General features: G+C 38.0%; 2 protein-coding genes across 3 annotated transcripts; both read left to right on the top strand.

The window, feature by feature from the left end:
- Nucleotides 1-1,295: 1,295 nt before the first annotated feature.
- pigv (phosphatidylinositol glycan anchor biosynthesis, class V) lies at nucleotides 1,296-4,244 on the top strand. Its single transcript, XM_051721925.1, has 3 exons — nucleotides 1,296-2,312; nucleotides 2,497-3,660; nucleotides 3,764-4,244. The coding sequence occupies exons 1-3, from the start codon at nucleotides 2,229-2,231 to the stop codon at nucleotides 4,067-4,069; spliced, it is 1,554 nt and encodes a 517-aa protein (XP_051577885.1). The 5' UTR covers nucleotides 1,296-2,228; the 3' UTR covers nucleotides 4,070-4,244.
- A 5,349-nt stretch (nucleotides 4,245-9,593) lies between these two features.
- Nucleotides 9,594-25,515, top strand: zdhhc18a (zinc finger DHHC-type palmitoyltransferase 18a). Of its 2 annotated transcripts, XM_051721929.1 has the most exons (10): nucleotides 9,594-10,765; nucleotides 11,006-11,166; nucleotides 11,251-11,400; nucleotides 11,592-11,729; nucleotides 15,708-15,759; nucleotides 16,269-16,371; nucleotides 16,498-16,607; nucleotides 16,729-16,831; nucleotides 20,649-20,719; nucleotides 23,631-23,779. In XM_051721929.1, the coding sequence occupies exons 1-9, from the start codon at nucleotides 10,539-10,541 to the stop codon at nucleotides 20,688-20,690; spliced, it is 1,086 nt and encodes a 361-aa protein (XP_051577889.1). In that variant the 5' UTR covers nucleotides 9,594-10,538; the 3' UTR covers nucleotides 20,691-20,719; nucleotides 23,631-23,779. The 2 variants fall into 2 exon arrangements, with proteins under 2 accessions (XP_051577889.1, XP_051577890.1); XM_051721930.1 differs by lacking the exon at nucleotides 20,649-20,719 and having other exon boundaries at nucleotides 23,631-25,515.
- Nucleotides 25,516-26,866: the final 1,351 nt, after the last annotated feature.

The following is a 26,866-nucleotide window of genomic DNA, read 5'->3' as shown; positions in this document are numbered from 1 at the left end:
TACAAGTGTACTTTTAGTCTAATACTTTATTTTAATTATATATTAATATAATTATACATATTATATACTCTGCACTCATCTACTGAGGTACTTCAACTTGGGAATTAACATTCCTTGCGTTTGAACATCATATTTACGGGCATGTTTTTATTTATTTTTTTACACATTTCCGTTGAAGCAAAGAATTGTGGGTTGTGAGTTCCCACGAAGTATACATCTCATGCGTCCTCCGAATTCCCCACAAACAAGCATTACTTTCATGGACTCATGTATAGTCAAAAGGGTTAGAAACAAATCAATATTTTTTGAGAATTGGTTTGAAAAGGGAATTATTTGGGTTAAACGGTTGATCAAAAGGATGGTGTCTTATCCAATTATCCTAAATTTGTTCATATTTATAACTTTTCAGTCGATCCTATCCAATATTTTTTGGTTTTACATGCAATTCCCAAGGAAATTTTGAGATATTAGAGGCTATTAGAATGTAATAATAATTATTCTTTACAAACAGTTGAAGAATTTACTGCTTGTTTCAAGTTACAGGGCAAGGATTTCACAAGTTCTGGATGTAATAATATTTTCTTGCGTTCCCTTCTTCAGTCTAAAAATATACTTGCTGTTACTGGAATTCTCTATTTAAAAAACGTCTTGATTGGAGTAAAATGTGGATGACACCTCATAAGTATTGCATCACAAATAAAGTGAAAGTAAAGTAAAATTTTCCATCGAGTTTACCCAGTTAAGTCACTTGTGGTACAGCGTTTTAAAGTGAACATGGAAGATATTTGTGTTTTTTGTCAAATTTCCCCTGAGACTATTTATCATCTATTTTGGGAGTGTCCCAAGATCCAAATGTTTTGGAAAGGACTCAATAATTACTTACAAAGAAAAGCTATGATTCTTGTTAACTTTGAAGAAGTTGATGTTATGCTAAATGTTTTTCATTTGATGGTGATAAAAAATATTTTGTTTATATTTGATTTAATTATTATAATTGCCCGTTATTATATTCATAAAGTCAAATGGAATGGAAAAAATGCCAAATTTTGAACAATTTTAAATCGATGTTACAATATATTTAGAAACAATATCCAAAAGTAGAAACTTAAAAGCAAGGAAAACTTTACAGATGTTTAATAGGTATACGTTTTTTCTGTAAAATGTAAAATATATATATATAATTTATTTTTTTTAAAAATAACTGACATGTATGGTTATATGTACTCTTGTATGTAAATTATGTTTTGTTCTTATTAAAGTTCAATTAAAAAATAATAATAAGAAGAAAATCCTCCGAATTCCCGTGAAAGAAGGTCGCATTCGAAGTGTTACACCACTCCTTGTCTCTCTCCACTGGCTGCCGGTTGATGCACGTATCAAATTCAAGGCTCTGATGCTGGCATACAGAACAGTTACTGGGTCTGCTCCAGCATACCTAAAATCATTTATGCAGAGTTACGCACCCACTAGAAGCCTGCGGTCGGCTAAGGAACGTCGCCATGTTGTACCAACACAAAGAGGCACCAAAACACTTTCCCGGATTTTCAGCTTCATCATACCACGTTGGTGGAACGACCTTCACAACTCCATCCGTGAAGCTGACTCACTCTCTGTCTTCAAAAAACGACTAAAAACACATCTTTTCCATGAGCACTAATCAGTAAAAAAAAAAAAAAAATTCCTGTTGCACTTTATTCTGTTTTGAATACTATTATGATGCTAGTGATACTTTGTAATACAGCACTTTTTATACCACTGTCTCCTTAAGATGATTCGCTTATGTTTTCCTCTTTTGTAAGTCGCTTTGGATAAAAGCGTCTGCCAAATGAATAAATGTAAATGTAAGTGTCCTGCTGGCTTTTCTGAAACGAGACAGCCTCGATGACGTATGCGGCCGACAAAGGCGACCTCTGGAGGACGCAGCCTTCCAAACGAGACAGCCCTATGGTACGTTTAGGTTTGAGGCTTTTAGTTTGACATCTTAAAAACAGCATGCCGGAAGTGCATGTAGCATTAGCTTCATGCGATGAATTGGAGAAAAGTAAATATGATTTACAGCTATTATACTGTTCCCGTGCGGAGATGCTGTGGTTTTATAACAAACTGCAATTGCATATTTCGACCTAAATTGTGCTGCGGACTATTTGTGCTTTAGTGATCCTTCACCAATCATGTCTGCTTATTTACACCAGATCCGGGGAACTTTTTGTTGAGAAAAGTATCAAAATATGTCGAATTCATATATAAATCTAGACATATGGACAGTTGTACGGTTTGCGTCTTTCACGCGACTGCTTTCCCTTCTTTTACAGGTAAGATGCCGTCATTCACAAGCGGGTAAAATAGCCATAAAAATGTAGATCTATATTTATATAATTCATGATGTGCGTGAAAAAAAATACATACAATACATTAGATGCGTAAATTGATTTTTATTGAGCTTATGGCGCCGACTACTGTATAAATTAAGACCAGTTTATTTTGTGCACTCCCAAGGCCTTGCTGAATGCAGTGATTCCAGACCATGTGGCAGATGCTTTCAGTCCACCACGCGCAGAGATCCCTCTCTTGCTTGACCCCACCGTTAAAGTATTGTTCGGTGGCCTTAGTCACTGGGATGCGGAGCATTTCCTCTTCATTGCAGAACGAGGTTACGTGTATGAGCACAACTTTGCATTCTTTCCTTTGTTTCCTTTCATCCTGCGATTAGTGGCAGACACTTTGCTGTGGCCCCTTTTTGGATTCCTCACATTGCATGGACGCTTAGTTTTTGCAGTGGCCATTGGAAATAGTGCGCTTTTTGTCCTAAGTGCCATGGCACTATACAAACTGAGTCATTTGGTGCTACAGGACAGAAAACTTGCTCTTGTCACTGCACTAATGTACTGTCTCACACCTGCCAATATTTTTATGGTAGCAGGCTATTCAGAGACTCTCTTTGCAGCTCTCACATTTGCAGGCCTCTGGCAACTAGAGAAAGGATTCACTCTAGGAGCATGTCTTCTGATGACATTTGCTACTAGTGCTCGTGCCAATGGTCTTGTGAATGCTGGATTTTTGCTGTACCTCAAACTGCAGCAGGGGTTTGCCTATGCTTGGGCTCTTAGCAATGGAGCTGCAGGGGGTGGAAGATTTCATCACTATGCCTGGGCGCTTATTCGTTTTTTGCTCACAGGAGCAGTTTATGCTGCTCTTGTGGCTCTGCCATTTTGTTTGTTTCAGTTTTATGGCTTCCAAACATTCTGCCATCCAAATGTTACACAGGACCAGATTCATCCTGTGCTGCTTAATCTGGCACAGAACAAAGGATACCGTGTACCTGACATGTCCTCTCCAACACCAAGCTGGTGCCAATGGCGAATTCCACTTCTGTATTCCTACATCCAAGATTTTTATTGGGATGTGGGCTTCCTTCGATACTTTCAGTTGAAGCAGATACCCAATTTCATCTTGGCACTGCCTGTTGCTGCTCTGGGGTTCATAGCCTCATATACGTACATTTTGAAAAACCCAGTTTTTTGTATGTATCTGGGGTTGGGAGACCATAGAAGGACAGATAAAGACAGAAAAACGCACGGTTTCTATAACCCCAGAGTCTTTGTTTATATTGTACACAATTTTGTCCTGCTGCTGTTTGGAATATTCTGCATGCATGTCCAGGTAAGACTATTAAAATTGATCTTTGGACAAACATATTTTCAACTGAGACATATGCACGGTATTTACCGAACATTTTTCATCATGGCCTTTTTTGTCTTTTTAGGTGTTGACACGGTTTCTTGCGTCCTCCTCACCTTTGCTCTACTGGATCAGTAGTCACCTGCTTTTTCAGTATGAACCACTGCTGCGAGATGAAAAGCCATTCACCCATGACCAAAGACAACAGAAAGACGATCACTTAAAACCTGTATTAAGATGTTTTGCTGGGATGCACATAAATAATCCAATTATTTACCTTTTGATGCACTGGCAGATTTGCTCCTTTTATACACACTGTATCCTGGGGTACTTCATATTATATTGGTTTTTAGGTCTGGCTCTGCACTGTAACTTCCTGCCCTGGACTTAATCACTTCACTGGACAAAACTGAAGGGCTTGATTTATTATTCTTAACATTCGAACAGCCATTTGAATAATGTTTACTCAGCTTGACTAATATTGTGGTAAATAAATTATTTCATGATCAAAAGATGGTTTATGGTTTTCCTATGTTAGAGTAAAAAAAAAAAAAAAAAAAAAAAAAGAGTACAAATATATATGTTTTTGAATAAATATCCTTTCTGGACCTTTTTTATTTACTGAAGATTAAAAGATAAAGAACTATTAATAAATATTGCAGGTGTGGTAAAAAAAACGTTGGCTAAATCTACACTATTATTTTTGGTGCTTGAGTAAGAAGTTATGGTTTTACCATAACTCTAAAATAAGCCCATTGCTATTTGTAAAGGATTCAGCTGGAAATTTACAATTCATTTCATAAAGCAGGACACATGTAATGTGCACACAAGGCCGTAACCATGTTTTGAACGTTGGGGGAGGAGGTCATTAATATATATATATATATATATATATATATATATATATATATATAAATCCCTGAATAATACAATATATTGATATATATAATGCTCTAAATGTTATAAAGGTCCTAAATACTTTTTGGTTTGTAAAAATGCGTGGTTCTTTTAAAGTTTACAAGAATTCAACTAACAATTATTATCTACATAAAATAGACTGTCCACACTTTACATATTCTTTGCCACAAACTAGATTTGTGCAAGCAAATGATCTGATCAGCCTGAAATATACGACATGGCAAGAAATGTAAAATATGCATTGTAATAAAAAAACAAGTTTGATATTTGTTTAATTGTTATTTAAATTGTACAGCCTACATCAGTGGTTGTCCATACAACAATAATGTAATGTAAGGGTGAGAAAATGGCAGAGTTTTCATTTTTACAGCAGCCATTTATAAAAAATGGCTGCTGTTTATGAGCCCTGGTCTCTTTTGAAAGAAGACACTTAGCAGATTGTTGTACAAAATTTTGAATTAAGTTAAGAACATAGTTGAAGCTCAAATTTATTGTTAAATACTTGCAAATACATTTTTTGTAATATATAAACACACTGGCGGCCAAAAGTTTGGAATATTGTACAGATTTTGCTCTTATGGAAAGAAATTGGTACTTTAATTCACCAAAGTGGCATTCAACTGATCACAAAGTATAGTCAGGACATTACTGATGTAAAAAAAAAACAGCACCATAACTATTTGAAAAAAGTCATTTTTGATCAAATCTAGACAGGCCCCATTTCCAGCAGCCATCACTCCAACACCTTATCCTTGAGTAATCATGCTAAATTGCTAATTTGGTACTAGAAAATCACTTGCCATTAAATCAAACATAGTTGAAAGCTATTTGGTTCGTTAAATGAAGCTTAACATTGTCTTTGTGTTTGTTTTAGTTGCCACAGTATGCAATAGACTGGCATGTCTTAAGGTTAATATTAGGTCAAAAATGGCAAAAAAGAAACAGCTTTCTCTAGAGACTCGTCAGTCAATCATTGTTTTGAGGAATGAAGGCTATACAATGCTTGAAATTGTATGAAGGTTTCATACAAAGGTGTACACTACAGTCTTCAAAGACAAAGGACAACTGGCTCTAACAAGGACAGAAAGCGATGTGGAAGGCCAGATGTACAACTAAACAAGAGGATAAGTACATCAGAGTCTCTAGTTTGAGAAATAGATGCCTCATGTGTCCTCAGCTGACAACTTCATTGAATTCTACCCGTTCAACACCAGTTTCATGTACAACAGTAAAGAGAAGACTCAGGGGTGCAGGCCTTATGAGAAGAATTGCAAAGAAAAAGCCACTTTTGAAACAGAAAACAAAAAGAGTGAGCAAAGAAACACAGACATTGGACAACAGATAATTGGAAAAGAGTGTTATGAATCTTAACCCCATTGAGCTTTTGTTGGATCAGCTAGACTGTAAGTTGCGTGAGAAGTGCCCGACAAGACAGACACATCTATGGCAAATGCTACAGGAAGCGTGGGGTGAAATGTCACCTGAGTTTCTGGACAAACTGACAGCTAGAATGCCAAGGATCTGCAAAGCTGTCATTGCTGCACGTGGAGGATTTTTTAAGGAGAACTCTTTGAAGTAGTTTAATAAGTTCTGATTTATTTTATTTATTTTTTCAAATTGTAATAGTACGTTTTCACATTATTAATGTGACTATACATTGTGATCAGTTGAATGCCACTTTGGTGAATAAAAGTACCAATTTCTTTCCATAAGAGCAAAATCTGTACATTATTCCAAACTTTTGGCCGCTAGTGTGTATATATATATATATATATATATACAGGTGCATCTCAATAAATTAGAATGTCGTGGAAAAGTTCATTTATTTCAGTAATTCAACTCAAATTGTGAAACTCGTGTATTAAATAAATTCAGTGCACACAGACTGAAGTAGTTTAAGTCTTTTGTTCTTTTAATTGTGATGATTTTGGCTCACATTTAACAAAAACCCACCAATTCACTATCTCAAAAAATTAGAATACATCATAAGACCAATAAAAAAAACATTTTTAGTGAATTGTTGGCCTTCTGGAAAGTATGTTCATTTACTGTATATGTACTCAATACTTGGTAGGGGCTCCTTTTGCTTTAATTACTGCCTCAATTTGGCGTGGCATGGAGGTGATCAGTTTGTGGCACTGCTGAGGTGGTATGGAAGCCCAGGTTTCTTTGACAGTGGCCTTCAGCTCATCTGCATTTTTTGGTCTCTTGTTTCTCATTTTACTCTTGACAATACCCCATAGATTCTCTATGGGGTTCAGGTCTGGTGAGTTTGCTGGTCAGTCAAGCACACCAACACCATGGTCATTTAACCAACTTTTGGTGCTTTTGGCAGTGTGAGCAGGTGCCAAATCCTGCTGGAAAATGAAATCAGCATCTTTAAAAAGCTGGTCAGCAGAAGGAAGCATGAAGTGCTCCAAAATTTCTTGGTAAACGGGTGCAGTGACTTTGGTTTTCAAAAAACACAATGGACCAACACCAGCAGATGACACTGCACCCCAAATCATCACAGACTGTGGAAACTTAACACTGGACTTCAAGCAACTTGGGCTATGAGCTTCTCCACCTTTCCTCCAGACTCTAGGACCTTGGTTTCCAAATGAAATACAAAACTTGCTCTCATCTGAAAAGAGGACTTTGGACCACTGCGCAACAGTCCAGTTCTTCTTCTCCTTAGCCCAGGTAAGATGCCTCTGACATTGTCTGTGGTTCAGGAGTGGCTTAACAAGAGGAATACGACAACTGTAGCCAAATTCCTTGACATGTCTGTGTGTGGTTGATGCCTTGACCCCAGCCTCAGTCCATTCCTTGTGAAGTTCACCCAAATTCTTGAATCGATTTTGCTTGACAATCATAAGGCTGCGGTTCTCTCAGTTGGTTGTGCATCTTTTTCTTCTACACTTTTTCCTTCCACTCAACTTTCTGTTAATATGCTTGGATACAGCACTCTGTGAACAGCCAGCTTCTTTGGCAATGAATGTTTGTGGCTTACCCTCCTTGTGAAGGGTATCAATGATTGTCTTCTGGACAACTGTCAGATCAGCAGTCTTCCCCATGATTGTGTAGCCTAGTGAACCAAACTGAGAGACCATTTTGAAGGCTCAGGAAACCTTTGCAGGTGTTTTGAGTTGATTAGCTGATTGGCATGTCACCATATTCTAATTTTTTGAGATAGTGAATTGGTGGGTTTTTGTTAAATGTGAGCCAAAATCATCACAATTAAAAGAACCAAAGACTTAAACTACTTCAGTCTGTGTGCATTGAATTTATTTAATACACGAGTTTCACAATTTGAGTTGAATTACTGAAATAAATGAACTTTTCCACGACATTCTAATTTATTGAGATGCACCTGTATATATACGCACACAGTTTGACACTGTTCTTGCCACAACCTAAAAAACTTAATGAATTTAAATCCACAATCCTTATGATGTTCTATTTCAAATCTGAGTGTGATTACACTGAGTTTATTTTTTATTATCCCCTTTTCTCCCAATTTGGAATGCCCAATTCCCACTACTTAGTAGGTCCTCGTGGTGGCACGGTTACTCACCTCAATCCAGGTAGCTGAGGACAAGTCTCAGTTGCCTCCACTTCTGAGACATCAATCTGCACATCTTATCATGTGGCTCGTCATCCATGACACCGCGGAGACTCTGCATGTGAAGGCTCATGCTACTCTCTGCGATCCATGCACAACTTACCACGCACCCCACTGAGAGCGAGAACCACTATTCGCAACCATGAGGAGGTTACCCCATGTGACTCTACCCTCTCTGGCAACAGGGCCAATTTGGTTGCTTAGGAGACCTGGCTGGAGTCACTCAGCACCCCTGGTTTCAAACTCGTGACTCCAGGGGTGGTAGTCAGCGTCAATACTCGCTGAGCTACCCAGGCCCACTATCATTGAGTTTATTAATCATTTTCCAAAGGTCTACTTCAAAAGCTGGACAGATATCACATTCATTAACAATATACACCTATTTTCTTTTTGTCTTATGCCTGATATGCGGAAAACTGCTCTGTTAATGTTGTCTTTCACATTCACAATTGCGAGTAACATTATGAGTACATATTATACATTCAAAATGACAAATTAGGCCAAAAAGGAAGTATTTGCATCCTTGGAAATGACTCTCAGTTAGTATAACATTTCTAGCATAAAATAGTGGACAAATAGATAATGTTTCGCTACTTACTGTACATCTTACATGACACTGACTTTTTTAACCGGTTTCTGAACTTGCTGATGCTTTGCGATGCAGCTCGCGTTGCTCCATTCGATTCCGGCTTCATTTCAATGAAACGTGAGTCTCACCTTCTTTAAATTGATTGGTCATCTCAAACGACATTGACCAGCGGTATTAAACCAAAAAGCATGTTAAAAGTTAAACTTTGTTTAACCATTATGTAATCCCTGCAACAATTGAATGACAATTGAACATTGTCATGTCAAGTTTAATGGACTGCAACAGAACAGCAACAAGAATATCAATTCCCCTCCAATAAACCATATCTGATTATTGGAGGGGACTTGTCCCTCTCAGTGTATATTGTGGTTACGGCCCTGCCGACACATAATACTGTTACCACCATCTAGTTGAACAATTGTAATAATGAGCGATCTGTTGAAATAAAAGTGATATAAAAAAAGGTTTATAGCAACAGATATGTACTGTCAGTGACAGTTTGAAAGAAACCACTAACAAATCAGATTTATCTAAATTTGTTTCATATAAATACGCACTAATGGAGATGTCGATTTTTTTTTTTTACTGGACCAGCTCTGCTTAAAAAATGTACCATAGTTACCACTATTTCCACAAAAGTTATATGAGCTATTTTTACTATTGTAAAAATATTTTAAATCCATATAGGATCTTCTTCAAATAGCTTTCGCAATCTATTGTTATTTTGTTTAATTATTTTGCAGCGTATCGGAAGTAATCTATAATTGGTCAAACGTGATGACGTATCTCTCTCAATTCATTGGTCATTTCTCTTCAGGTAATCTTCTGTTGGGGAAGTGTATGCACTGAATTGCCCAGAAGTAAATATTCATGTGTCTCAAAACCGTTGTTTAACAGGTCACTTTCAAAGTGAAAGTTCAATACAGCATAACCTAAACTATTTAAAATAATCGACGAATTTATTACGGCGGGACTAATAAAAAACGTACAGAAGAAGAACGGTTGGGCAGCGCGTGACGTGTCGTCAAGTGTCGTTTGAATGTCGGCCAAGCAACACGAGAGGAGGCATGTCACCTGAATATTGTTTATCTGAGAGTGATGATGGTTAAACACGAGATGAAGAATGTCGTATACATAACGGATGGACAGCGCGAGGACCTAAATGTCGTCTGAGTGACACTGAAATGTCGTACGCTTAGAGATAGCTGACTATCTAGTCAACAAGCTAACGTTAGTAGCTTAGCCGTCAGAGTCGACGGTGTTATTGTTGACGACTCTTGTTGTTTAAAATGCTCGGGGAAAAAACAACATGTCGTGATAATATAACGAATTCGTTAGTATATTCCTTATTTTTGGGCAGATTGGTCTATTGAGCTACATATTCATCGATGTGTTGTCTGTTTTTAGTGTTGACATTTTGCCGTCCCTAGTATAACACGTGATTTGGGGACATTACATGTGTGATTATATCTTGTAAAAATGTTAGAACACTTTGTTTATGAAAACTCTCGACCAGACTATCTGAGATTAGGATTTTGCCTCATCTATGTTAAAACTCAATTAGGGCTGGGTTATTAGTTAACAAGTTGAGCACCTCACCGTCTTCATTCCAGCGATTGCTGGGGTGTTGTTTTTATTTAACAAGTTAACTAAACCTGTTTGTGAGGTTACATTTCTGCTCCAATCAGGAGCTGCAGTCTGTGAATACATAGGATACTTTCCTGCCTCTGATCTTTACCTTTTATTAAAATGAAAAACTGTGAGTATCAACAAATTGATCCCCGAGCACTGAGAGCATCCTCCACCTTGTCATGTGGGAGGAAAAACTCCCAACGCCTCAGGAGGAAATGGGAGGTTTTCCCTGGTAACAATCGCTTCTACTGTGATGGACGTATTATGTTGGCCAGCCAATGCGGTGTGCTCCCACTGACCATCGGCCTTATTTTCATCACCAGCGGTTTATTTTTGACATTTGAGTGAGTAGTATGCTTAACAGCACACACATAACATTATTCACACTAATGTTTAGATAGTAGAGACATATCCACCAATTGATGTTGGCCTAGTACTTCTTGAAAATCCAGGTTGAAACAATTGCTTCCCAGATGATCATAGTCATTATCTTCATTATGCAAGCTTGTTCTGACAAGCAGGCATGCTCACAGTAATTTCCACTAGCTTCATGTCTGTCCTTAATTTTGTGTGATTCACAACAGTTGCCCCTTTCTGGTTGAGCACCTCACCGTCTTCATTCCAGTGATTGCTGGGGTGTTGTTTTTATTTGTGGTCATCAGTCTCCTCCAGACCAGTTTAACAGACCCAGGGATTTTACCAAGGGCTTTACCAGATGAGGCTGCAGACATTGAGAGGCAAATTGGTGAGTTATTATTATTATTTTATTTACTGTATTTTGCTTGATATGTTTAATGATAAAGATTGTGAATGACATCTTTCTTCATAGATAATTCTGGATCCTCAACCTACCGTCCACCTCCTCGCACGAAAGAGATCCTTATAAATGACCAGGTGGTCAAACTCAAGTACTGTTTCACCTGCAAGATGTTCCGTCCACCCCGGACATCCCACTGCAGCCTGTGTGACAATTGTGTGGGTAAGACGGCGTCTCCATATTTCCTCATTTAAAAGCTAAGAAATACAGTATCTTGTTGCTATTATTGTTTTAGTACTACTTTAATCCTTAAAACAAGTCACTTCCTTGCAATGTCATTGCATGATGATGCAAAAGCATTTCCTGTGTGTGACACTTTTTCTGAGAATGTTTAGTCTCTGTTCCTCTTGCAGAGCGGTTTGACCACCACTGTCCTTGGGTGGGGAACTGTGTTGGGAAACGCAACTATCGTTTATTTTACACCTTCATAGTGTCACTGTCCTTTCTGACCTCCTTCATCTTTGGCTGTGTGATCACTCACCTCACGTTACGTAAGTTTGTCCTTTTACAGCACCTTTACTACCACAGTTATTCTTCCTTTGCCTGTCAGAAGTGGCCCTTCAAAGCCTTGCCTTTCACACAGTTTTATCACAGAAACACCCCATTTTTTTATTTTGATATAGTGGAAGTTGTAAAAGCTTTAAAGGAATAGTTAACCTAAAAATGAAAATTCTATCATTATTGTCGTTCCAAACCAGTTTGACTGGTGAATTTTTGAAGAGTATTTCGACTTTTTTTTTTCTCCATATAATTAAAGTGAATGAGGGGTTATCAATAGGGATGCACGATATATCGGTGGCCGATATATTATTGGCCACTAACCGGGAAAATCGTAATATTATTATCGCTTATCGGTTTATCTGCTTACGGCTGAGAATCTCTGACTGCCTTTGGCCAGGAGGGGGGCAATCCTTTTCGCTTATTACTTCATGAAACATAAACAGAGTATGGGAAATAGCACATTGTTACTTACAGAACAGCGTTGTGATTAAAATAATTCCGAACACAACCTAAAACGGTACATTTATCTTGAAATAATTCTCAATTCAGAATAGTTTCAAATTCTCACAAACAAAAACTGTCTGTGTGCATTTCTGTCAGAGTTGTTTATGGACAGAGTCCCAATCCAAGTCGTTAAAGAGAACCGGTTCATTGGTATCTTTTATCCCTCATATTAAATTATTGAAAAAGAAATGTTTTAAAGCTATGAACGTTTTAAAGGTTTTATCAAAAACCAAATGGGGAGCTGACAGTTCAACTCTTATGAATCTGTACAGAACCTTGATTCACTCAAAGCTGGACTATGGAAGCATCATTTATGGATCAGCCAGGAGATCATATATACGACTTCTAGACACTGTTCACCACCAAGGTATTCGACTGGCAATAGGAGCATACAGAACATCACCAATTCAAAGTTTATATGTGGAAGCCAGTGCACCTTCCTTGGAAATCAAATGCCTAAAGCTGGTCCTACAATATGCAACCAAACTGAAAACAAATAAAGAAAATCCAGCCTATCCAGCAGTTTTCTCAACTCAACATTCAATAGTATATGAAAGAAAACCAAGTCACATTCATCCATATAAAAACCTATCTGGAGAATCTGAAAGTGGATTTAAATATTCTGGAGCAGATACATTTTTGCGAAATCCCCCCATGGGATCTTAAAAAGCCCAAAATCCATCTGGATTTAACGAGAAATCAAAAACTCATCCGAATGAGTATTACCAACAATTCCTGGATATAAGAGCAGTGTTCCCACAACATATCCCAATATACACAGATGGATCCAAATCTGAAAATCAAGCGGCAGCAGCCTTTGCAACAAGTCTGCTGCGTCAAGGCATACGCATCCCTGACCAAAGTTCAGTTTTTACTGCAGAGGCAAATGCTTTATTTCTAGCACTGATGTTCATTGAGACTGTTCCACAGAAATCCTTTTTAATAATAACTGATTACAAATCATGTCTGGAAGCACTGGAGTCTATTAAAAACCGATCGCCCAACAATCGTGAAGATTTTAAACAAATTGTCATCTCTGGAATCAAAGAATTTTAGTATTATTTTCTGCTGGGTACCTGGCCACTCAGGAATCTCTGGTAATGAACAATCAAATAGAGCTGCCAAAGAAGCATTATCCTCAGAACCAGTAAAATGCTATATTTCATTCACAGACCTAAAACCAACATTATATGTATACACTAAAAACAAATGGCATTCAGAATGGGATCAGTGTTTAAGCAACAAATTACGGGAAATAAATCCTGTTGTTGGGAAAAGACATGTATTCCCTTTTAATAATCGTTGGGATCAAGTCACTTACACGATGCCGGGTAGGACACGCAAGGCTCACACACCAATTTTTACTATCTGGAGAAAATTCACCAAAGTGCCCATCCTGTCAGAACCCACTATACATTAAACATGTCTTAGTGGACTGTAATGCTTCTACACACTTGAGGAACCTGTATTATTCTGTTGACACCTTTGAAAAGGTTTTTAACCAAGTAAATCCAAATTTAGTTTTAAGGTTTTTAGAAAAACTTAGTCTTAAACACCTTTTTTAGTCTTACTCTTGAATAACTAAACTGGCTCTTGCCATGAATATAGCCATAGAAGCTGGCATGGCGTTAAAAAGGGAAGAAAAAAAGAATTCTCTCAGATTGATTTGAGATGGCTAAAAACACTAGTTTGTGTGTAAAATTAATGTTCTTGTTGTATTTAACGAGTTGACTTTTATAACTCTATGACTCTTGACTATTCGATCTGTATGATCCTACCTTTTCCCATTATGATTGTTGTTCATTTCATAAGTTATACAGTGGAACTGTCACAGATGAGTGCTGTAACAAGTGTCTGTAAACCACCACTGCTGCCAAAACGGCGCCGACCCTCTGAGGCATGGACTCTACAAGACCCCTGAAGGTTTCCTGTGGTATCTGGCACAAAGACATTAGCAGCAGATCCTTCAAGTCCTGTAAGTTGCGAGATGGAGCCACTGTGGATCTGACTTGTTGATCCAGCACATCCCCCAGATGCTTAATCGGATTAAGATCTGGGGAATTTGGAGGCCAGGGCAACACCTTGAACTTCATAATTTTCCTCAAACTATTCTCAAACAATTTGTGCAGTGTGACAGGGCACATTATCCTGCTGGAAGAGGCCTCTGCCATCAGGGAATACCATTGCCATGAAGGGGTGTACCTGGTCTGCAACAATGTTTAGGTAGGTAGCGCTTGTCAGTTGGCATCCACTTGAATGGCCAGACCCAGGGTTTCCCAGCAGAACATTGCCCAGAGCATCACAGGCTTGTCATCTTCCTGGTGCCATCACTTCCCCAGGTAAACTGCACACGTACGCAACCGTCCACATGATGTCAAAGAAAACGGGACTCATCCGACCAGTTCTGATGCTCGCGTGCCCATTTTAGGCACATTCAGCGGTGGACAGGGGTCATCATGGGCACTCTGGCCGGTCTGCGGCTACGCAGCCCCACATGCAGCAGGGTGTGATGCACTTTGTGTTGTGACACATTCCTCCCATCACCATCATAAACATTTTCTGTGACTTGTGCCACAGTAGACCTTCTGTCAGTTCGGACCAGACGGGATAGCCTTCGTTGCCCTCGCATATAGATGAGCCTTGGGTGCCCAAACCCTGTTGCCGGTTTGTGGTTTGTCCCTCCTCAGACCACTGTTGGTAGGTACTCACCACTGCTGACTGGGAGCACCCCACAAGCCTTGCTGTTTCAGAGATGCTCTGACCCAATTGTCTGGCCTTAACAATTTGGCTCTTGTCAAAGTCACTCAGGTCTTTACTCCTGCCCATTTCTCCTGCATTCAACATGTTGACTACGAGAAATTATTGTTCTCTCTAATCTACCCAGACCTTGATATGTGGCCTTGTTAGGAGATGATCAACATTATTCGCTTCACCTGTGAGTGGTCAATGATTTGGCCGATGTGTATTTTTCAAATGAGAAGCTTTTAATGAATTAGCTAGCAGTTCCAGGTTAAAGGATTAAAAATTTAAACTTACATTTTTTTGTATCGGTATTGGCCACAATGAGATGTGAATTATCTGTTATCACATCAGCCCATAAATTACATATCAGTGCATCCCTAGCGTTCAAGCCCCAAAATGCCAAAAAAAGCACCATAAAAATATCATGAAGTGGTCCATATTACTGATGTGCTATATTCCAAGTCACGTTGTTGTTTTCATGGAAGAAAGATAAACATACAGTTTAAAACAACATGAAATTGAGTAAATTATTTTTTGTTTTCTTCAGAACCTAGAAACCTATAAATATATGCTGATTAATGCTTTTGAATTTGTATCATATTTAATAGCTTAAATTACAAATTATCTTATTTAATATTAGAAATTATTATCTAATGCATATTTTTGTAAATAAATAAATGTTGAAACAGGTTTGTTCTCTGATTGGTCATTCTTGTCAACAGGATCACAAGGTGGGAAGGGGATCATCCAGGCAATACAGGAGAGCCCAGCCAGATATCCTTTCTACTGTGTTCATACCATTTTCTCCCTCACTGACATGCTTGTTTTCAAACCACACAAAGCTTGTCCCCAGAAACACACAATAGCCAAGCTGACAGAGTTCACTATCTGTTTACAGGCCTGTTGCTGTACAGAAGGTTCCGCCTTTTTCCTAATCCCATTCATCCTTAATCGGCTAAAGCACTCCACCACACCCTACTTTCCTCTCAACATGGCTAAAGTTGCCCCTAGATACATATTCCATGAAAAGCAGTGCACTGGTTTCCAACGTCCTGGAGTTTATGATTTGAGGTCATGGGTTACATCTACAGCCTGTCAGGTTTTGTTTGAGAAGTAAAAGAATCTGGCTCGATGAGCTTAATGTATACTTTTTTGTTGGTGGGCAGAATGGCTGTACGAGCATACGGGACAGATATTGACATATAGTTCTTAACTATTTTCTATATTACTTTTATTTATTTAAATTAAATGCACATTTTTTGCACCCTTAACCCCTCCTGCACTGTTGTTGAGCTGGTCATTTGCTTCTTCTCCATTTGGTCCATTCTGGGTCTGTCAGGTTTCCATACTTACTTGGTGGCCTCCAACCTCACAACCAATGAAGATGTAAATATCACCATGAATGCTGATTTAATCAGTTGTGTAAAATATTATATAATCTAGGATTATTTATAATAAAATGTACTTCTTTTTCATAAAATATTGTATACCACCCCTTGTTTTTGGCTGCAGATCAAAGGTTCTTGGTCCAGTAAGAGAGGGGAAGAGTCAGGAAATCCTTACAGCTATAACAACATTTTTACAAACTGCTGTGTAGTGCTTTGTGGGCCGATGCCACCCAGGTCAGTACTGCATGCACAGGAAACATGAAATAATGGCTTTTTTTCCCAGTTCATTGTGTGCCTGTTGTGTATTAGGAATGTCAAGGCATCTAACTAATCTTGTTACCTTTTTGTTTTGCAGCTTGATTGATAGAAGAGGCTTTTTGCCTCCTGATGACACACCTCAAGCAGTCACCTCTGAAGCTGAACGCCCTCCTTTCATAGCCAAGAATGACACAAACATGGTAAGAGTGCCTCCTAAAGGACTCTAGGGACATTAGTGTGTTGGCTTTTGAAAAGTACTGGTTGTTACATTGTAGTGATACAATTACATACAAGTGATGCCTTTAAGTAAATTATCCAAAATCATATTAATATTATGAGGTGTCCATGATATCTTTTTTTTTTTTTTTACTCAATTCTATGCAGTGCACTGCTAACCAGAAACGTACAGAAGTGTCAATATTGTTTTTTCTAGAACAAAAATGGCTTCCAGAGCCATATATACAGTACTGTGCAAAGGTTTTAGGCACTTGGGAAAAATGTTGCATAGTGAGGATGTCTACAAAAATAATGCCATAAATAGTTTTCATTTATCAATTAACGTCATACAAAGTCCAGGAAACAAAAAAATAAAGCTAAATCAATATTTGGTGTGACCTTTACCTTTAAAACAGCCCCAATTCTTCTAGGTAAACCTGGATACAGTTCTTCTTGGTTGTTGGCAGATAGGATGTTCCAGATTTCTTGGAGAATTTGCCACAGTTCTTCTATCTGTTTCGGCTGTCTCAATTGCTTCTGTCTCTTCTTGTAATCCCAGACTGACTCAATATTCAGTGGGGGCTCTGTGGGGACTATGCCATCTGTTGCAGGGCTCCCTGTTCTTCTATTCTATTTGCAAAATAAATGTTTGGGAGTCCAAAATGTATATTTCATATTGACACACTAAAGCTGAAAATAGAAATGACCGTCTTAAGACAAATGTTTTTGTGAAGCATCTTATGTGCCTAAGACTTTTGCACAGTACTGTGTGTATGTGTGTGTGTGTGTGTGTGTGTGTGTGTGTGTGTCTATATATATATATATATATATATATATATATATATACAGGTGCATCTCAATAAATTAGAATGTCGTGGAAAAGTTCATTTATTTCAGTAATTCAACTCAAATTTTGAAACTCGTGTATTAAATAAATTCAGTGCACACAGACTGAAGTAGTTTAAGTCTTTGGTTCTTTTAATTGTGATGATTTTGGCTCACATTTAACAAAAACCCACCAATTCACTATCTCAAAAAATTAGAATACATCATAAGACCAATAAAAAAAAACATTTTTATTGAATTGTAGGCCTTCAGGTAAGTATGTTCATTTACTGTATATGTACTCAATACTTGGTAGGGGCTCCTTTTGCTTTAATTACTGCCTCAATTCGGCGTGGCATGGAGGTGATCAGTTTGTGGCACTGCTGAGGTGGTATGGAAGCCCAGGTTTCTTTGACAGTGGCCTTCAGCTCATCTGCATTTTTTGGTCTCTTGTTTCTCATTTTCCTCTTGACAATACCCCATAGATTCTCTATGGGGTTCAGGTCTGGTTAGTTTGCTGGCCAGTCAAGCACACCAACACCATGGTCATTTAACCAACTTTTGGTGCTTTTGGCAGTGTGGGCAGGTGCCAAATCCTGCTGGAAAATGAAATCAGCATCTTTAAAAAGCTGGTCAGCAGAAGGAAGCCTTAAGTGCTCCAAAATTTCTTGGTAAACGGGTGCAGTGACTTTGGTTTTCAAAAAACACAATGGACCAACACCAGCAGATGACACTGCACCCCAAATCATCACAGACTGTGGAAACTTAACACTGGACTTCAAGCAACTTGGGCTATGAGCTTCTCCACCCTTCCTCCAGACTCTAGGACTTTCGTTTCGAAATGAAATACAAAACTTGCTCTCATCTGAAAAGAGGACTTTGGAACACTGGGCAACAGTCCAGTTCTTCTTCTTCTCCTTAGCCCAGGTAAGACGCCTCTGACGTTGTCTGTGGTTCAGGAGTGGTTTAACAAGAGGAATACGACAACTGTAGCCAAATTCCTTGACATGTCTGTGTGTGGTGGCTCTTGATGCCTTGACCCCAGCCTCAGTCCATTCCTTGTGAAGTTCACCCAAATTCTTGAATCGATTTTGCTTGACAATCCTCATAAGGCTGCGGTTCTCTCGGTTGGTTGTGCATCTTTTTCTTCCACACTTTTTCCTTCGACTTAACTTTCTGTTAACATGCTTGGATACAGCACTCTGTGAACAGCCAGCTTCTTTGGCAATGAATGTTTGTGGCTTACCCTCCTTGTGAAGGGTGTCAATGATTGTCTTCTGGACAGCTGTCAGATCATCAGTCTTCCCCATGATTGTGTAGCCTAGTGAACCAAACTGAGAGACCATTTTGAAGGCTCAGGAAACCTTTGCAGGTGTTTTGAGCTGATTAGCTGATTGGCATGTCACCATATTCTAATTTTTTGAGATAGTGAATTGGTGGGTTTTTGTTAAATGTGAGCCAAAATCATCACAATTAAAAGAACCAAAGACTTAAACTATTTCAGTCTGTGTGCATTGAATTTATTTAATACACGAGTTTCACAATTTGAGTTGAATTACTGAAATAAATGAACTTTTCCACGACATTCTAATTTACTGAGATGCACCTATATATATATATATATATATATATATATATATATATATATATATATATATATATATATATTAAAACCACCTGCCTAATATTGTGTAGGTCCCCCTCGTGCCGCCAAAACAGCGCCAGCCTGCATCTCAGAATAGCATAGAATAGGATGTTTTTTGTTTTTGGCACCATTCTGAGTAAATTCTAGAGAGTGTTGTGTATGAAAATCCCAGGAGATCAGCAGTTACAGAATACTCAAACCAGCCTGTCTGGCACCAACAATCATCCATGCGATTTATCTAATTAGCCAATCGTGTGGCAGCGCTGCAGTACATAAAATCATACAGGTCAGGAGCTTCAGTCAATGTTCACATCAACCATCAGAATGGGGAAAAAAATGTGATCTCAATGATTTGGACTGTGGCATGATTTTTGGTGCCAGATATGCTGGTTTGAGTATTTCTGTAACTGCTGATCTTCTGGGATTTTCACACACAACAGTCTCTAGAATTTACTCAGAATGGTGCCAAAAACAAAAGACATCCTGTGAGCGGCAGTTCTGCAGACGGAAATGCCTTGTTGATGAGAGAGGTCAACAGAGAATGGCCAGACTGGTTCGAACTGACAAAGTCTACGGTAACTCAGATAACCGCTCTGTACAATTGTAGTGAGAAGAATATCATGTCAGAATGCTATTCTTAGATATGGGTTGGCTTTGGCAGCATGAGGGGGACCAACACAATATTAGGCAGTTAGTTTTAACTTAGTTTTTGCACTTTTCTGTACTTTCTGCACCAGTGCTGAAAGACCAGATATCCCCCACTCAAGTCAATATGTTGACCTAAACTAAACTACTTGTTTTTTTGTTTGTTTGTTTTTTGTTAAATGATTGTGATTGTTTTAAATCATCATTTATAAATCAGATTTTTACATAGAGGGAGCCCAAATGTTTTTTTTTTTTTTTTTTTTTTGTGTGTTTTTGTTTTACCCTGCCATATTGTGTGTTATTACTATAAATCATTGTGATTTATTGTTTCTTGGTCTGATATTTGGGGTTATTTATTTTCTTTTTTGCTCGGTGTAAGTTTTTGCTATTCGTTTCAGTATTCTTAAATAACTAAAGTGAAGGTTACACAAAGGATATTACGGGTCATCTTTACCTCTGCTAATGCCTCTCAAGCACAAAGCTCTAGATTATTGTGAAGTCATGCTTTGGAGCACATACACTTAGGTAAAGTATTGTAAAAAATGTTTCTTTTTGGTTTTATTTTGGAGAATTTGAGAAGTCCACAAATCTTTATTCAGTTCTTGTTAGTTTAGTGTGTTTTATTGCTACTTTTCTTGCTTAACTTGTATCAAGCCCTGATGTTTTAAGATATAAACCTTACACAGGAGGAGAACTGTCAGGAGTTTGCTCACTCCTGCTCTGCCTGAAGGGTCCTGCAGCTCTGTGAAATTTGATGGTAAGGGTGTGTCATAGGGTTTCTTGCATGCCTTTTTATTGTGGCCTTCTCTTGGCTCCTTGGCCTTTATTCTGTTTTTTATTTGAACTGTCTGCTTTGCTTCCATATCTTTGCTTTGAAACCACTATAATGAGACTCATGTCTGTCATGAGAGAGGAAATTGTTTGGATCGTTCTCTATTCTCAGTTCCTACTTTGCTCCTGGTGAGTTGCGTGTTCAAGCTGACATCTGTTTTAACTCCATCTTGTAATGGTCATATGTTCATACACTGGCGGCCAAAAGTTTGAAATAATCATGTACAGGTTTCGCTCTTATGGAAAGAAATTGGTACTTTTATTCACCAAAGTGGCAGTCAACTGATCGCAATGTATAGTCAGGACATTAATAATGTGAAAAATTACTATTACAATTTGAAAAAAAAATGTTGAACTTCTTAAACTACTTCAGAGAGTTCTCATCAAAAATCCTCCACGTGCAGCAATGAAAGCTTTGCTGATCCTTGGCATTCTAGCTGTCAGTTTGTCCAGATACTCAGGTGACATTTCACTCCACACTTCCTGTAGCACTTGCCATAGATGTGGTTGTCTTTTCGGGCACTTCTCACACACCTTACAGTCTAGCTGATCCCACAAAAGCTCAATGGGGTTAAGATCCATAACACTCTTTTCCAATTATCTGTTGTCCAATGTCTGTGTTTCTTTGCCCACTCTAACCTTTTTTTTTTTTTTTTCTGTTTCCAAAGTGGCTTTTTCTGTGCAATTCTTCCCATAAGGCCTGTACCTGAGTCTTCTCTTTACTGTTGTACATGAAACTGGTGTTGAGCGGGTAGAATTCAATGAAGCTGTCAGCTGAGGACATGTGAGGCATCTATTTCTCAAACTAGAGACTCTGCTGTACTTATCCTCTTGTTTAGTTGTACATCTGGCCTTCCACATCTCTTTCTGTCCTTGTTAGAGCTAGTTGTCCTTTGTCTTTGAAGACTGTATTGTACACCTTTGTATGAAATCTTCAGTCTTTTGCGCAATTTCAAACATTGTATAGCCTTCATTCCTCAAAACAATGATTGACTGACGAGTCTCTAGAGAAAGCTGTTTCTTTTTTGCCATTTTTGACCTAATATTGACCTTAAGACATGCCAGTCTATTGCATACTGTGGCAACTCTAAAACAAACACAAAGACAATGTTAAGCTTCATTTAACAAACCCAATATCTTTCAACTGTGTTTGATATAATGGCAATTGATTTTCTAGAACCAAATTAGCAATTTAGCATGATTACTCAAGGATAAGGGTTAGTGTTAGGGTTACTATTTTTTTTTAATTTTTATTTTTTTATTTTTTTTTCAAATAGTGATGGCGCTGTTTTTTACATCAGTAATGTCCTGACTATACTTTGTGATCAGTTGAATGCCACTTTGGTGAATTAAAGTACCAATATCCTTCCAAAACAGCAAAATCTGTACATTATTCCAAACTTTTGGCCACCAGTGTATATTGGTGCTCTCCAGAGGTCTGCAGTTATTTTGTTTTTCCTACATTATGTCATTGTCTCATCATGACTTCTCTATGCTTATCTCGTTTTTATCCACTCTCAGGGGATTGTGTGGACTGAGGTCATGGGCTTTGTAGATAATGCTTACCACTGTGTAGTTACCACGCATATGTTTTCCTTTCCTCCTCCTGTCATGATGGATGCTCATTCTGATGTGGAAGATGTCTATCTGTGTGCCACGTGCTGCACAAGCTCATCGGAAACCATGAAATTATATGCTTCCGTTTAACATACCATTTGTCACTACGTTTTCATCTCAGTTTTTTCCTTCTATTTGCATTGAACTAACCTCATTACTAAAACTCATTACTTTCATCCTTATTCTGAACTGACCAGCTTCTCATGCTGTGTATTGCTCTGGGTAGGGTTGCACCAGCTGTGCGTAAGGTCTCACGTAAGTTGGGACATAAAGTTCAAACTAAGGGCTTAGTAACTACTAGTTAGTTTGTGACTAAGTCAGTGCTTAATTTGGTTGCACCACTTGTTCTTAAGGCAAGACTTAACTAGTAGGTCGTAAGATCTCCGTAAAGTAATGCTTAGTCACGTAATGTGACATTTACCTGTATTGATCCAATAAACAGCCTTCATATTTGTACATACAAGTGTTAAAAAGCCATGAACTTCAATCTGATCTTGTTACGGTTGATGTTCGAACCTTGTTTGTTCATGTAACTGTCAGCTGTAATAAATTATATCCCCATTAAAATACGATACGGCATAAAAGAAGATTTGATAAATAGTGTTTTGCCCTGTGTAAATAACAATATATAGATATTGTATTAGATATATAAATACTAATACAACAGGCTGGAGAAACAGACATTTATTCATTTTAATATCCTATATATATTTTGAATGTGTTGAAACTTGACACCGGGCGACACACCCTGAAAACGGCACCGTTAGATCGGGTTCATGCTGAAGAGCCACTTAAAAGTAAGTTTTTTTTGTTTTTTTTCTCTCTCCCGTAAATGTAAACGAGTGTAAATGTAAACATCTTACTGTATGTCGAAATGATTGATGCCTGTCACACAAAACATGAGCTCATTGATGTCAAAATATCAGTCTGCTTTTTTATTCCAACCATTACTCCTGGTCGGAGTCTTCTGTAAATATTTAGTTTATACGTAGGGTTACGTCCTACCTAAGTTTAATGGTGCAATGCTCAAATATTTAGTAGTGCATAAATTGTGACTTAGTGCCCATTTACGCCACAACTAGCCTAAGTTTTAACTTACACACAGCTGGTGCAACCAGCCCCTGGTGTCTTCACATCAACTAGCACTTTCATAATGGCTTCTTCTGTTTAGTGTCTTTGCCTCTGTCTTTTAACAATTTTTGTTGTCATTCTTTTCACAGTGCACACGGGGCACTAAGGAGTTTTTGGAAACAGTGGCACACTCCTCTGTGATCCAGAGCACCTGTGCTCCAGGCACACTCAAAACCACCCCACTGACCCAAGAGAACCTACTCAGCACCATTTCCATCACTGTCTCTCCCCCCAGCAGGCCTCCATATACCAGCTGCTCAGGCCGCCAAGCCCGACGCCCCATGGATATGCCCTGTCCCCAGAGAGGGAGCAAACGGGCTGCTCTCCACACCCATAAACCCATGTTGCATCTACCCACCCCCCCTTACTCCCTAAGTCACAGTCCGCTCATTCTTAGTGACGCTCCCAACACGGGCTTCATCCCACTGCACTGAGCACAGTGTCACTGCCACCAGCGGCCTTGCGCAAAATTCTCTTCCCTGTCACTCACCACTCTGAAAACAGCATTATACTGTTTTAAGGAACTGTGATAAATTAAACTCAGGATCCTCTCAGGAAGTAGGCATTTTTCAACAGATGAGAATACACCTGCTTTGAACATAAGACTGCAACAGTTGGTATTTTTTTGCATAGCAGTCGGGTTTCAAGATTTTCTTTCCGTATGCATCAGCCTACAGAATCTTTCCAGAAGATGGCTTTGTTTTCAGTCCTTTTGCACAAAAATGAACCTTGAGTCATTTTCAGCCTTTTTGCATCTGCTTAGACCTAATGCAATAATTACATAATTTAAAAGGTCACTTTGGTCTAAGAAAGCCTTACTTTAGAGTCACAAGGCATGGTGTACTTTTGTTCATTTTTGTGGTGTTAAAGACCTGTTGTAATTAAACAATTTGTCAAAAGTGTTTGCACCAACAGGCAAGTAGATAGAATGGCAATTTACAAAGGAGTTGTAGAACACGCCGGATCAGAGTGCTAAAGGGATAGTTCATCCAAAAATGATAATTTTCTAATTTACTCACCCTTATACCATCTCAAACTCGTATTACTTTTTCTTTTGTGGAGCATAAGCAAAGATATTTTGATGGATATATGATGTCTGTTTGTCCATACAGTGGGGTCCAAAACTTTTATTAAAATTATATAAAGGCAGCATAAAAGTAATCCATACGAATAGAGTTGTATAATACATGTCTTCTTGAAGCATTACGATCAGTTTTGGGTGAGAAACAGACCAAAATGTAATGCCCTTTTCACGATAAATTTTGACATCTGCAGTCTCCTAGGCGTGATCATGTTTTTGAAGCTCAATTACTCTTGAGCTTCAAATGTTTGAAATGTTAAGCTTTTGGACCTTATTGACTTGCATTGTATGGACAAACAGACATCTAAAAAAAATAATAATTGTTTTCTGCAGAAGAAAGTCTTACGAGTTTGTGGGATGAGTACGGTAAAGTATGAGATCATTTTCATTACTGGTTGAACTAATCCTTTAATAAGTAATGTATATTATACTGTTTGTCAGGAGTAATTACCTGTACTCACTAAGGCTTTCATTGAATTAACATATTTCTGTTTGTTGTGTGTCCTTTTAGTATTTTTATTTGTGGATCAAAAGATGTTAGTATTCATGATTGTTATTAAGGTGTTTTTTTCTAAGCTTGAGAGAAGAGCTATTGTAACTGAAACCTTTTTGCCTTGAGATTGATGGTGAATCAATTACATACAAATTATTAGAATTATTTAATTGTTATTAAATGAGGGCCTGGCTCTAATAATGTTGACAGTAGAAGTTTCAGAGATGTCATGCACATTTATCTGAGAAGTAGACCTTATAAAAGTTTATCACTGCCAGTGTTGGAAGTAAAATAATGCATAACTTGTTTTTTTTTGTCATTTTTGCACCATAAGACTGTTTAAATTGGTGTCCATAAAAAAGTGAAAGTCCATAAAATAATAAACAAATGGGCTTTTCTACTTATGGCCATGTGATTTTAATATGTAGTTTTGTGTAGAATTATGTATATGTGTTGCATGAGTTTAGATTCCGCATGTGCCTGAACTTGCTTAGCTGCTACATCCTAGACAACAGTAGATGGCACAATTTTCCACCTTTTTTTTATTTTTTATTCATTAGATGAGGATGTTGTTTTTCCTGGAGCCATCACTGACTGCTTGATTTATTCAAGCATTTTGCATTCATCGTAAATAAGCCATTTTGTACATGTCAGAGCTGGTTTCCTTTTGTGCACGTTGCAAAGATCTGATGCAGAGTTATTACAAATTCCATATTACTGTTTTTTTGCTTTACCACAGTGCCCTCAAGCTAACACTTATTCTGTTTGATGTAATGGAATTGAAATTCATAATATCGGTCTCTCTCTCTCTCTCTCTCTCTCTCTCTCTCTCTCTCTCTCTCTCTCTCACACTCTCTGTGTGTTAACTGTTCTACCCAGACTTTATGGTGGAAAACATGACCATGAAAAATATGTGGGAACTGTTGAAAAGGAAAACAATATCATTAGCCGAGTTTGAACCAGCATTCCATTGTTGTGTGAGGACCTAAGCATACATGTATAAGGAGTCAGGGTGTTGGTCACCTAGAGAAAGATAAGACAGTATTAAATTTAAAAGTAGTTTTTCATGTATTCCAGAACTAACCTCAATCGCTGTGGATGTCTGATTCAGTCATAAAAATATGACCACCCATTGTTTAACCAAATTCCTTGGCCTCCAGATAAAAATGCATCTGTACCTGGATAAATAGGAATGTATTCATTGATCCAACTGTAAAGGTTCACTTCACTGTTTTGCTGAAACAGTGCCACTTCAGCCTGAGGAATTGGGACTGGAGCTCACAACACTGTCTAGTGTTTAAACAAATTGGTACATTTATTACAGAAGTTTTGCTTCGTTGTTGCAAGCTCCTCATTTGTAAACTCAGTGAACTTTTCTCAAATACATAGGAATAATAATGATTTCTGTAGACAACTTCTGTATAACAATACAAGTCACTAAGTACTTATACAGTATATGAAAAAAGTCATAAATGGCCTAAAGGTGATTGTTCAACCACAAGTATGTTTGGAACAACATGAGGCTGAATTTTCATTTTTAAAATCCACTATGCTGAGAATGCAGATCTGTGTTTTGACAGACAATTTTGAAAACAACATCATTTGTGGTTATAGTTAAGGAAAAGTGTCTACTACTGCAAAGGCATGAAATGAGGGTGGTCTGGTTTGACCACATCCTCTTATCCATCTTCAAGATAGAGTCAAAAACGTGATAGTTATGGATGACGATGTAGACAGTGTCCTTACCACTC

Source organism: Myxocyprinus asiaticus, chromosome 16 (genome assembly GCF_019703515.2).
Source record: "Myxocyprinus asiaticus isolate MX2 ecotype Aquarium Trade chromosome 16, UBuf_Myxa_2, whole genome shotgun sequence".
NCBI classification, from domain to species: Eukaryota; Metazoa; Chordata; class Actinopteri; order Cypriniformes; family Catostomidae; genus Myxocyprinus; species Myxocyprinus asiaticus.
The sequence above is the reverse complement of the archived record's forward strand: the minus strand, read 5'-3'. Positions and strand labels throughout refer to the sequence as shown.

Bases quoted from the DNA above. Each gene is read 5' to 3' on its own strand.
- pigv (XM_051721925.1), top strand. From the start codon at position 2,229: ATGTCGAATTCATATATAAATCTAGACATATGGACAGTTGTACGGTTT. The intron at 2,313-2,496 runs GTAAGATGCCGT...TGCACTCCCAAG, and splicing joins TGCTTTCCCTTCTTTTACAG to GCCTTGCTGAATGCAGTGAT. The intron at 3,661-3,763 runs GTAAGACTATTA...TTGTCTTTTTAG, and splicing joins TATTCTGCATGCATGTCCAG to GTGTTGACACGGTTTCTTGC.
- zdhhc18a (XM_051721930.1), top strand. From the start codon at position 10,539: ATGAAAAACTGTGAGTATCAACAAATTGATCCCCGAGCACTGAGAGCA. The intron at 11,730-15,707 runs GTAAGTTTGTCC...TCTTGTCAACAG, and splicing joins GATCACTCACCTCACGTTAC to GATCACAAGGTGGGAAGGGG. The intron at 16,372-16,497 runs GTAAATATCACC...TTTTGGCTGCAG, and splicing joins ACCTCACAACCAATGAAGAT to ATCAAAGGTTCTTGGTCCAG.